The 12733-nt window shown below is 37.0% G+C and overlaps 1 protein-coding gene across 1 annotated transcript in view; it reads right to left on the bottom strand.

Annotated features, from left to right (window-relative positions):
- LOC150097744 (cysteine-rich motor neuron 1 protein-like) overlaps nt 1-12733 on the bottom strand; it is a 168632-nt gene that overhangs the window by 12103 nt on the left and 143796 nt on the right. The window contains exons 10-11 of the mRNA XM_090407273.1: nt 11615-11788; nt 9906-10133 (exon numbers count right to left, since the gene is read on the bottom strand). Coding sequence (XP_090263399.1) covers nt 9906-10133; nt 11615-11788 — 402 coding nt within the window. The remainder of the gene's footprint in view (nt 1-9905; nt 10134-11614; nt 11789-12733) is intronic.

Here is a 12733-nt window from a genome sequence, read left to right as displayed (position 1 = left end):
TATAGCAAAGATTGCAAATACAATTCAGTGAACAATTGCTATGCTGAAACAAGCCTTAATGTGTAATTATAAGGAAGTCATTTTGCCTCTTTAAAAGTTCTTTATACGATCTCACTTGAACTATTGTGGGTAGTCCTGGTCTCCAGGTTTCGCGGTATTTCTGATACAGTGGAAAGATTGCAGAGGGGAGTGTTAAAGATGATACTGGGATGTGGAATAGAGATTGATTTAAAAATTGAGAAGTAAGTGGAAGATACTACAATACTAATTAATGATGCAAGTCACTTATGTAAAACTGTTTATTTGTAGAATTTTCAGCTATACTTCATTGCCATTTTCAATATACTACAGGGAGAGAACGACAATTATAATGAAAACACATGATATTATATGCACTATCGACTGCAGGAAAATAACTCCATCTGCATTAATAGATATAAGGAAATAAATAAAAATAAAATAATTAATACATACATACATACATCTTCAAGACCCACCTTTCCTAATTGGATTGTGGGGGCAACAGCTGCAAGAGGAACTTCCAATGGTCACGATCCTCTGCCACCAAGCTCAGGTGTTCTGGTGGAATTCCCAAATGTGTCCACCCAAGGTTTTGGATATAATCTATCCAGTGAGTCTTGGCCTTCCCCATGGCCTCCCACCCTCTGGCTTGGCAAAGAGGGCCTGCTGAGGGAGCCTCTCTTGTGGCATTCTGACCAGGTGCCCGTACCAACGTAACTGTGATCTCTCAACACGGAGAAGCAGCGGTTGAGTATTGAGGGTTTCCTGAATTGCAGAGCTTCTGACTCTGTCGAGTCTTGTCACCCCTGCAACCCCTCGAAGGAACCTCGTTTCAGCTGCTTGGATTTGTGTCCGCATTCTTTCGGTCATTACCCAACTCTCATGACCATAGGGTGAGGATGGGGACAGACTGTATTGAAGACAGCCAGCTTTGCCTTCTGGCTTGACTCTCACTTCAATACTACTGAACGGCCAAGCTCCCACAATATTGAGCTTGCTAAGCCAATTCGAGTATCTAGCTCTACGTCCCATTTTCCATCATTCGTGAATATGGACCCAAGGTATTTAAACTTCTCCACCTGCCTCACTGGGACTCCACTTACATTTAGAGTGCACTGGAATGGTTCTCTTGAGACCACAAATGATTCAGTTTTGGCCATACTGATCTTTATTCCGGCGTCTGCACAAACAGCTACAAACCTATCCAGGGTCCGCTGGAGGTGATCTGTGGAAGAGCTAAGCAGAACTAGGTCATCTGCAAAAAGCAGACGTCCAATGCTACATCTTCCAATTCTGACACACTCACTGCCTTGGCTGTGCCTATCAATCATCCAGTCTATAAATATTATGAAAAGGAGGGGTGACAGAACACACCCTTGGTGGAGGCCAACGGAGACTGCGAAAGGTTCAGACGTTGTGCTGTTTACCCTGACACAAACCTCTGGACATTCATACAGGGACTTGATGGCAGCTAATAGTTGGCCATCCACTCCATACTCCTGTACTACTTGCCAAAGCCTATCCCGAGGAACCCGGTCATATGCCCTCTCCAAGTCCACAAAACATGTGTAGACATTCTTGGCATATTCCCAAATTTCTCAAAGACTTGCCTTAAAGTGAAGATTTGGTCAGTTGTGCTTCTACCAGAACAAAAGCCACATTGTTCTTCCTGGAACTTTGACTCAACTATGCTCCTGCACCATCTTTCCAAGCACTTCGCATATATTTTCCCAGGCAAGCTGAGCAGAGAGATGCCACAATAGTTACTGCAATCCTTCTAGTCTCCCTTCTTAAAGACTGGTATTATTATGCCTGTCTGCCATTGCTTTGGTGCTCGCCCAGATATCCAAGCAGCCTGACACACTCGAGTCAGCCAGAGAACACCGTCTCGATTTAAGGCTTTTAGCATTTCGGGCCGAATTTCATCATCGCCAGCAGCCTTGACTGATTTTAGCGATTTTATTGCTAAATGAACCTCTTCTGCTGTGAGACTAGTCATTGCCCCGATCTGCACCTCTTGGATGTCCACAACTGCTGGGCCACCTAGGTTAAGAAGGCACTCAAAGTATTCCCTCCATCTGTGGAGGATATCCTTCTCGGTTGTTAAAAGTGCACCAACAGAGGCCTTAATTGCCCTTGCTGTGCACGATTTCTTCCCTCGAAGGTGGCAGATGGTCTGCCAGAATACTTTGTTTGCATTTGCATAGGATGAGTCTAATCTTTCTCCAAAGGATTCCCAAGCCTTCTGCTTTGCTGTCTTTACTGCCTCGGCAGCAGCTTTTCGTGCCTCAGCATACCGCAAACGCACCTCAGGTGACCTGACTCTAAGCCATATTAGGTAGGACTCATTTTTTGCCCGGACAGTTTTTTGGACATCTTCGTTCCACCAAGGTATCCTTTTCTCACTGCCCGTTGCCACGCCGAGCCACTTTCTGCCACAGCATGAGAGTGCAGAGGCAGTGACAGCTGTTCTTAACAGCTTCCACTCCTCCTCAACATCTGCAGTATGCTTGGGAATCTCTTTTAACCTCTAGGAAACGTCATCTGCAAAATTCTTCTTCACAGCCTCATTTACCAAATTAATAAAAATTTTTAAATTTAAATAATTAATTAGTTAGGATTACTTCCCAAAAATTGAGAAAATTTAAGGCAATCATTTATGTTAAGGTTGGGATTGTGATGTGTGCTTCACAGTGTTACACCTGATATCTTGAGAATATAGTATTCTCAGTTATCATGGTGTAACATGAAAAATAAATAACATAAATAAAAAAAAACCTGCATAAAAAGGATAACTTAATTAATAAAATATTCTTGCATCCAGTATAAATTGAGTAAAATGTAAAGGTCTATTGTTTAGTTAAGATAACAAAAGAAAAGAATGTATTAAGATGTATTATGACTAAACAAGGAATTTGTATTAAATAAGTAGCTAACTAAGAATTAATGTAGTAATGCGATTAAGAATGAAAGAGTTAAGTGCATGAGTATAAAAGAATGAGTCATGAAATACGCTATGTAAGAGGCTACAGATTAAGCATTAAGTAGAATTCTGAGAAAAGGTTTAAAAGGGGGTTAAGATAGAGGCTAACAAGAGAAATAACGGAATATCGCTTAGGGCCTATGCCCGGATAGAAACTTCGTTACGAGTTGCCGATCAAAATGACGTATGGCGGCAAAATGCTACCCAATTGGTAGACAGACGGAAAACAAGTAGGAGGCGGGAAAAGGAAGTAAGAAAGCGCACCGTTAGGGGAGCAGCTATAAAAGGGTTGGTAACTCCCCCCCTCAAGGCTTTTTCGAAGAGTAGGCTCTTTTGGGTTTTGGGGAAGACGTTTAGATAATCAAGGAGGCTTGAGGCCTTTTTGCCTTTTGCCAGAAGAGAAGAAACGTTTGGATAGTCGTGGTGGTTTGAGTTTGGTTTTCTAGTGGATTTCACGGTGTTCCTGAGTGGAGAGATATGGCTTATATCCTCATGCCACAACAAGGAATCGAAGGTGAGCGGGAAAGCTATTCCCGTATTCCTATGTAGAAAGCGAAATACACCATAGAGTCATAGGAAGTTGTGAAAATATCAATGTCCTCGTTTCGGATGGTACAGCCGACGGCGCAGATGTTTATATAGCCCTGAATTACAAGAAGTTATGCAAGCAAGTTCGTTCAGTAGAAGGTAAAGGCCTGTAAGTGAAGCTAAAGAAAGGTATTGTGAATTTTGTCTTATGTTAACTAGAAGTTGTTTGTGATAGGTACCATTGTCATAATATGGAACTGTTAAAGTGATTAGGTCCGCACGGTTAGCTTAGTGGCTTTGCGCTTCGCAACCATATGCCTGGGAAAGGAGTGTCCTAGGTTCGATTCCTGTCCACGACGTGAGGAGCTTAAGGATCTTCCTCAGCCATAGCCAAGTTAGCCGGTCTTGGGCGTGGGCGGCAGGGTTTTTTCCGCCAGTTTATCTGGGGTTTTTCATCCCGCAAGCAGGCAAACCGGCCCCGTGAACACACAGGTTACAGTCATAAATACTTACGGCAAGGAAGGCAACGGGAAACCACCTTGCTCATAATCATCTCTCCCTAGAATGGTAGCATATAGCTACCCTCCCGCGGCTGTATGGCAGATGGGAACCAGAAGAAAGTGATTAGGGAGAAAATATAATAGGACTTTAGAATTTGATAGAGAGTGTTAAAAGTAAGCTAGCTAGTATTGATAATTTGTGAATAATTAATTATCCTAAGAATCTTGGGTGCCTACTACATTGTAAAAGGAGAGTTAATGACATAGTTGTGTGTTAATGAAGTAAATGGTTTTGTTAATATTGAGTTTGATTAGTGTAAATTGAGTAATCAATTAGCCTGAGGAATTTGAATGCCTAGTGTGATGTGTAGAGAATCGGAATTTGTCATAAGTATGTGCTAGAGTAGTTAATGATTTTGTTAGTGTACTTGAAGTTGAATAATCTAATAATGTGTGGTGATCTAATTTTTCCATGTTAAGTGAATTCATGTTTTGTATGAAATTTTGTGGCGGTATGATCGTAGTAACTTTTGTCGAATCACAGCCCAACTACTTGTATTAAGCTAATTTTAGTGTGTAAGTAATTTAATTGAGTATTTTGATATGTACCATGTTTAGAGAAATAATAAACCTTTTGTTTAATGATAAAAAAAGTTGTCTGATATTGCTAATCCAATGCACCGCTTAGAAACATTCGAGCCTAACCACGCGGGGAATTAATGTTAAGAAACGAGAAGTTTAAGGAATTAATGTTGAGTAACAAGAAATAGTGTCACGACTGCAATAGTTACACTTTCAGATATCTGAGTTCCTTTTCTCTGTTTATGTATAAAGTATCTTAAACTAAATATCCCAAAGGGCGCAGTTAAAATACAAATACTAGGGATACTACGGGGAACAATAACTCAGATATTAGTAGAAAATTTGGTGATGTCTTGAAAGTAGAAGTTAGAAGAATATAGACAAAGGCAATTTGTAAGACAAACAAAATCTTAGGATAAAAAGGGACATAACAACAGCTTTCTTTGTACAGGCTTTTCAGAAGAAATTAGCTTTTGCTTAGAACTTTGGTATTGTTTCACTGAATTCTGCATTTTGTAGATAAGGTATGGCTTGCTAAACCAGATAAGTGAAATATATTATTATTATTATTAACATTTGACCTCCATGGAGTCAGAGACTCATTGTGGGAGGTACTCACTATTGCATACAATGCTCATCCAACTGAGTCTTAAACTGATTCAATGTGTCCACATCCACAACACACTCAGGTAATGCATTCCACTCACCAACCATCCTCCATGCAAAGAACCTGCTTCTCACTCCTTTGCTCATACCCTCCTTATACAGTTTCCAGCAATGGCATCTTGTTCTACTCCCCTCTCCCATTCTATGAAAAATCTCTTCCATGTCTACCTGATAACAACTCCTGACCAGCTTATATGTCTCAATGATACCCCTCATCTTTCTCCTATTCACGAGGCTCTGCAACTTACATTCTCTCAATACTGTCCTCGTACTCCACATTCCAAAGACCACTGACTACCTTTGTGAATCTTCTCTGTACCCTTTCCAACATATCCTCGTCACCATCAAAACCCAGTGATGAAATCTGTGCACAATAATCCATATGAGGCCTGATCAAGGCCTTTACAATGGAATCATAACCTCTCTATTTCTGCATGTCAGGGTTCTCCACATCATTGCCATTATTCAATGTGACGTCTTTACAACTTGCGCAATGTGGCCCCTGAATTTCAGGTGCTTGTCCACCATCTCCCCTAGATCTCTCATCTCCTCTACTTCTATTAAAGTTTCCCACCGAGTGTATAATTTGCATCCCATCGTTGCTCACCAAATTTCAAATATTCTCGATGTTCTTCGAGATGAATCTGTGCAGAACAACCAATTTGTCAATCATAACATAAGCTGCAAGAACTGGAGATTCTATAAACTCTATCATAAGAAAGAGTACGTTATTTGTCTTTTGGAGAAATGAGGAAGATATTTAGTTTATGAACTGGACAGAATGAGACTTGTAGGTCAATATGGCAAAAAAAAAAGTCTTGCTATTCTTTCTGAAAGTCTTAATATATGGAAGGCATCTGGAAACTTCTTCATGAGGGTTAAGATGAAGTTACTAAATCACATAAGGAATTGACAACATAGATAAGAATATAAATTAAATTACCTTTAATAAATATTTCCGATATTTCAGCAACGTCACTTTGCCATCTTCAAAAGAAACTTACAAAAAAGGCACGTGCACATAGGCACTACAACACAGTAACTGAGAATGAAGTGATGAAGCTATTGTTCTCCTAAAAGTCCTGATCATGCCCCCTAGCTGGCTATGTAAGTATTCTTGGCTGTTGGGCTGAAGGTCTGCTGATGTAAGCCTCCCTAATTTGGGGCAGTCTCATACAACCAAATTTGTTGAGGTTTGGAGAGTTTCTTAGGGCTGAGGCTAATTCCATAAATAGTCTTTCGAATTTGTATTTGCTATGGTGTATTACTGTAGCTTTCTTCCACCGTATTCTGTGGCAGGTATCCAGAGCATGGAAAGCTACATGGAAGAAATTTGGCTGTGTTTTCAGCTAGGATTATATATATATATATCAAATTAAAAGTATTGAATGTATGTAAAGAATTGTCTGTTTTTTTTCTAAGCACATAATATTACAATAAAAGACTGTTATGGGGGTGCTTAAGGGTCAAAGCTATATAACTGAGAGAAGAACTCCACATAGCCTTTAAAGGAATGTGGAGAACCAATCAGGGCTTCTGACCTAATGTCCAATCCTCACCCTCTTGTGGTGCACCCTGTTAGGTATCTACGTGGATACTGAACGAACGAGAACGGGCTGACAATTTGGGATTTAGCTGACCAAATTGTATTCTTATTGGCTTAAACCAAAATACAAAATAATGGTACAACATGACAAAATTTCATGCCGGCTGGGGGTGTTGCCCAGTTAAACAAAGTCCCCGTTGTTTTCAACAGGGAACCAGGGCAAACAGTGAAAAGTCAGCTACTGGAACAAATCCTAAAACCCACCAAAACTCAACATCACCAGAGTTCAAGATCGGTACTATCAACATAAGAAGCCTGAATGGCAAAGAAATAGAGCTAGCTGAGGAATTGGATAAGTACTAGATCAACATAATAGGGGTGACTGAAACAAAAAAGGCAAAAACTGGCGCGATCTTTCTGAGCAATAAATACAAAATGTTATATTCAGGCAATAACATCCAAGGAAAAGAAGTAGTAGCCATAGTATTCAACACAAAATATGAGGCTAATCTTCTTGAATGGCAGGCAGTCTCAAGTAGAGTGATGTGGGCAAATATGAGAATGGGGAACTGGACAATGAGACTTATTTGTGCCTATGGTCCCACAGAAGGTTCTACTAAAGTAGAAGTGGAGGAATTTTTTGAGACTTTAGAGAAAGCAACTGACAGAATGAAAAAGGAAAAGTTGGTCCTTGTTGGGGATCTAAATAGCAGAGTAGGAAGTGATTGTCAGACATACCAAAATGTTTTAGGAAAATTTGGAGAAAAGAGCAAAGCTAATAATAATGGCAAATACCTGTTGGATTTCTGCTCAAGACACGAACTGGTTATTACTAACACAATGTTCCAACATAAAAATGTGCACAAATTCACATGGGGAGAAGAGGCAAGGAATAAGAAAAATCTCATTGACTATTGTTGATAGTGATGTTTTCTCCCTGGTGCAGGACATCAGAGTGTACAGAGGATTTGAAATTGGCTTCAAGTGATCACTTTTTAGTCTTCAGAAGAATAAAATTGAATTTCATATTGAAAAGAATAACATGTAAGAAAGTTTTAAAGCGAATAAAAGTTGAGCAGCTCTCAGATGTGAACAGTTAGAATTGAAGTAAGGTGGTTTAATGTTAAATCTGGTGTCAGACAAGGATGTACATTATCCCCGCTGTTATTCATTATCTATATGGATCACATTATGAAAGAAAGTGGTATTAAACATGATATCAAAATTGGAGATGTTAATGTATGCTCTTTGACTTTATGCGGATGATGTTATACTTCTAAATAAATTTGCTACAAGTCTGCAAGATTTCCCGACTAAAGTGAATAACTGTTGTAATAGATATGGCATGAAGGTCAGCAAAACATTGAAAATATCAACTGCATTGTGAATGGAGAACCTATAGAACAAGTAAAACATTTCAGCTACTTAGGCACGATTTTTAGTGAAGATAGTAAATTAAATATGGAAATAGACAACAGTGTCAACAAAGCTGGTATGGTAGAAAGTCAATTGAATAAATTTATATGGAATAAGAGAGAAATTAGCCAAAACACTAAATTAGCTGCATACAAGACAGTGTTTAAACCAATTTTAACTTATGGATCTGAGAGCTGGGTCAGAAGTAAAACACTTGACTAAAGACTTGAGACCGCAGATATGAGAGTCCTGAGAAATATCAACTACATTGTGAATGGAGAACTTGAAGACGACATTGTCAGCATCCAGGAATGCATTAGCAGAGCTAATCTCAGGTGGCATGGTCACTTAAACAGAATGGGAGAGGAAAGATTAGCAAAACAAGTGTTCTCTGCCAGGTTGGCAGGAAAATGACCCAGAGGAAGACCAAGATATAGGTGGATTGATATGGTAAAAAGTGCCTTAGAAGATAGAAATATAAGATCTGAGAGTGTTGGAGTCTTGACAGGTAAAGACTGATTTGGAGGAAAATTGTAGATAGGAAGTTAGTAATGATGTAATTTTTCAGGATATGATAGTACTACATGAAAAATTACATCATTACTATTACATACCTTGAAGGTATGTATTTTTATGTATTAGGAATTTGATTATGATGATGAAGAATATTATGTTCTTTTGTCTTTTTGCTCACTGTACATCATGCAGTACTGTTTAGAGATTAGATTAGCCTATTGGATTTTTCACTTATGTTGCTATATCTTCTCTGATTTTCATTGTACGAGCTTGCATAAACAGGTTGCAAGTCTCATCAACACCCAAACTTCTAATTCATTTCCAACTTACTTACATTTTTGTATTAAATAAATGTGCACCACACTTTGCATTTATTGAATGATAGGCAAGAGCAGTTTTATTTAATGTCATATCTATGGCTGAAACATTAATTATCTTGCAATTTGATTGTAATGTCAGAGCATTAGTACATGTTGCTGATAGTAGCAGCTGCTATTTATGTGATTGTTGAACGTATATATTCGAATCATTTCCCTGTATTGCACTTCTTTTTGTATTCATGAAAATATAATTCTTTATTATGCAATTAAATTAATTTTTAAACCGAGATAGTTTTAACAAAAAATAATTTCTGGGAATTTCATTATTGCTTAAAAATAAAACATTACGAATGAAATTTTGTTCTGCTGTAATATTTTGCATTAAAGTAAGATATAAACCTGTTTATATCTTAATATAAGCAGGTTTATATAAAATAAGATATAAACCTGTTTAATGCTAGTATACAGAATAAAAATTCTGTATACTAGCATTAAACAGGCATTAAAACTATAATTAACATTAAACTAGCATTAAAACTATAATTGTGTTAAAAAACACAATTATAGTTTTAAGCTGTAATTCACATTTGCTTACTCATGTTCATACTAAGTAGTAATATCAGCTATGTTCTCTATTGTTAATAATAGATGAAGGTCTGTGTGTCTGTCTGTGTGTATGTGTGGAAGGGTGAACAACTTATTGGCTTACTATTAACTCGGTTTCATAGCTATATCTCAGGGCCTGTGCAATTGAAAGTAGGAAGCATATTTCCTTACAACACAGTACTAAAAATACATAAAATACTTTTTTACACACGAAAACTTACCAAGGCATACTGGACAACAGCGATTTTTCAGTTCTAATGGATGACGACAATCCATTAAAGGACAATTTTCTTGAAAACAAGATATCTGACCTTCATGACACACACAGCCTTGGCAAGGGGTAGATCTCCACTGTTCTCCACTTACTTTAATTTCTCCAGATATCCAGCAGGAAGACAAAGTGCTGACTGTTGCAAATACTGATGTTTCTGTTGGTTCAAAAGAAGGTGCTAAAAGAAAATTCATTAAGTATGATATAGCCTTACAAGAACATCTGCATCTGAGAAAAGAGAATTTTTTTTTATAACAAAAAAACTTTAATTTGGTTGAGTTTAACTTTTTTTTTATTGCAGATATTCAAAATTGTATGCCAAGTAATGTAAACCACACAGAACCACTAACACACATGTATCAAAGAATGCCACTGTTAAGATGTAAATTCACTGTCCTTAAAATTTTTTATAAAATACAAATCACACCCTCCTTAAGTAACTTCCAAGGATGACCTCCTGTTCTCTCCCCAATCTCTAACATTTAATGAAAAACCTCTTCAACATTAATCCCATATAGAGCAATCCCTTACCAACTTGTACATCTCTATCATGTCATATCATATCATATCATGCTGCTGGATTTGCATAGACATCTGACAGGATTTCACATGAAACTCTGCATAAACTGGAACAAATGAGGAGGTGGATGAATCTGGTAGTTTTGGATTTGGGAGTGGTTGATGGTCAGATTTCAGAGTGGTTTTTTATGCAGGAGTTAAGTTCAGGATAAGACAGGCGACCAGTGGTGTACCACAGGACTCAGTACTTGGTCCTCTGATATTTGATTTGTATGTGAATGATATAGGAAATTTAGAAGAAAACTCTTATTCTAAGCTTCTCAATGAATCTATGACAGTTATCCATTCACATGTGTCTCTTAACAGACACTAAGGATTTAATCTAAATGACATCTGGAACTTTTTTATTAGATCTTTCAGAATGTCAGATTTCAATTTTTTCAAGAATAATTATTATTTCCATATCTTCATGGAATCACATGACTCATCTTCTATCTTTACTTTACTGGGTGTAATGTGTGCCACATGACTTTGTATTATAGTGAACTTATTCATTTCTACTGATTTTCAGTTCTGAAAAATAGATAACTACAGAGTTGTCTGTAGTTATCTATTTTTATGTGCTTTTTATAAACCCTTAAAAAAGTCATCAGTTGTGCGTGAGTGACTGGATGGTACAAGTTTTAATATTAGAATGATTATTAAAATCCTTTTATTCTCCTTTATTTTAGTCATAAAAATCTTAGAAATGGTTACTGTTTATAATAGAGTGGTTGATTCTATCCAAATTGTATGCTAGATCAATAAATTGTGTTTTGGCCTGTTTGCCTGTTCTGCAGTGTGACAAAAACCCTGCTGCCTCTGTATGTGACTGACTAAGTCACCTTCACTTGAAAATCTGTGATAAAGGTTTTTCACATTCTAGATGGTTTTCAAACCCAGGTCTTTCCAACCAAAGGACATTATTGGTAATGACCAAGCTATGGAGACTCTCTGAAGCATAACATTTGGTTGTAAATTAAGTTTGTTATTATATGATTTTTTTTTAATTAGAAATATAGAGTATTAAAATTTTCAGTGAAGTGGCTTATGATGCATTCTGTATTTCTAAAAAAAAAAGTAATAAATTATAAGTCTTACTTTGGCATTCACAAAGAGGACATCCTTGGTCATCATCAGCCAGACCAAATGTACATGTTTTGTTACATTTTTCTAAATTAGGACACCTGTTACATTTGCATCTTGGACAACCATTTTTATCTAACTTGTATCCAAATAAACATTCCTTCTTACAGTCATTCATTACTGAACATCCTAGAGAGAGAGAGAAACAATGTAAGTAGTGGTTTGAATGTTTTAGAGTAAGAGTAAACATCTTTATAACTGCATAATAAGAATGAAAATGTATCTGCATCCTCTTGCTGGTATTGTCATAAATGGATAAGCTTTTATAATCTCACTTGAATACATATGTGAACTCGCTCGCACACACAACCTTTAATTAAATTTCAAAAATGGTTACCACAAAAAACCACTACATTTTAGTAGAACCAGACACCCGAGACTGAAGTTGTTACACTTGTCACATAGTAACAATTATCAGAAACATATATTCACAAGAATTCATCTACAAGACTAATCCTATCCATTGCAAATATTTGGTAGAATCTCATCCTGTTAAATGGCAAGCAGTAACTCCATTCTTCCCAATTTTTCTATGTCAGTAATTTAATTATTACTATTTTATTTTTTCATTTTAATTTCATTTCATTTTGTAACCACCCACTGTGTAGGGACACTTCATCATGTGATTCAGATCTGTAAAAAGGAATATCATTTCGCTGTTCATCTTTCATCAGCACAGGCTGAAATATTTGCAATAACAAAATTATTATTATTATGAATAAGTGTTTCTAATAATTTTACTAGGCTCAACTGCTACTACAATCATAGGGGAGGAAGCAACAGCATGTTAAAGTGAATTTCCTTTAGCATAGCACTAATGCTATGGGACATTTTGGTAGTCTGTTGCAATAACTTCCCTTATAATGGTAAGAATTAGCTGTTTTAAGAGATCACCAGAAACATTAGGATTAAATGCATTTATTGACCAATCATGTTTCTTTCAAGGTTCATAATCTGAAAGGAGAATTTCTCCAAATTATCAAAGGTGTGCATATGTACTAACAGGCAGAAAATTTAATGTACTAATAAATTAATCACAGTCAAAGTAATAATGACCAATAAAAACTTTACTTT

Source organism: Typopeltis vanoorti, chromosome 17 (assembly GCF_054136105.1).
Source record: "Typopeltis vanoorti isolate ZY-2024b chromosome 17, IOZ_Tvanoo_1.0, whole genome shotgun sequence".
NCBI classification, from domain to species: Eukaryota; Metazoa; Arthropoda; class Arachnida; order Uropygi; family Thelyphonidae; genus Typopeltis; species Typopeltis vanoorti.
The sequence above is the reverse complement of the archived record's forward strand: the minus strand, read 5'-3'. Positions and strand labels throughout refer to the sequence as shown.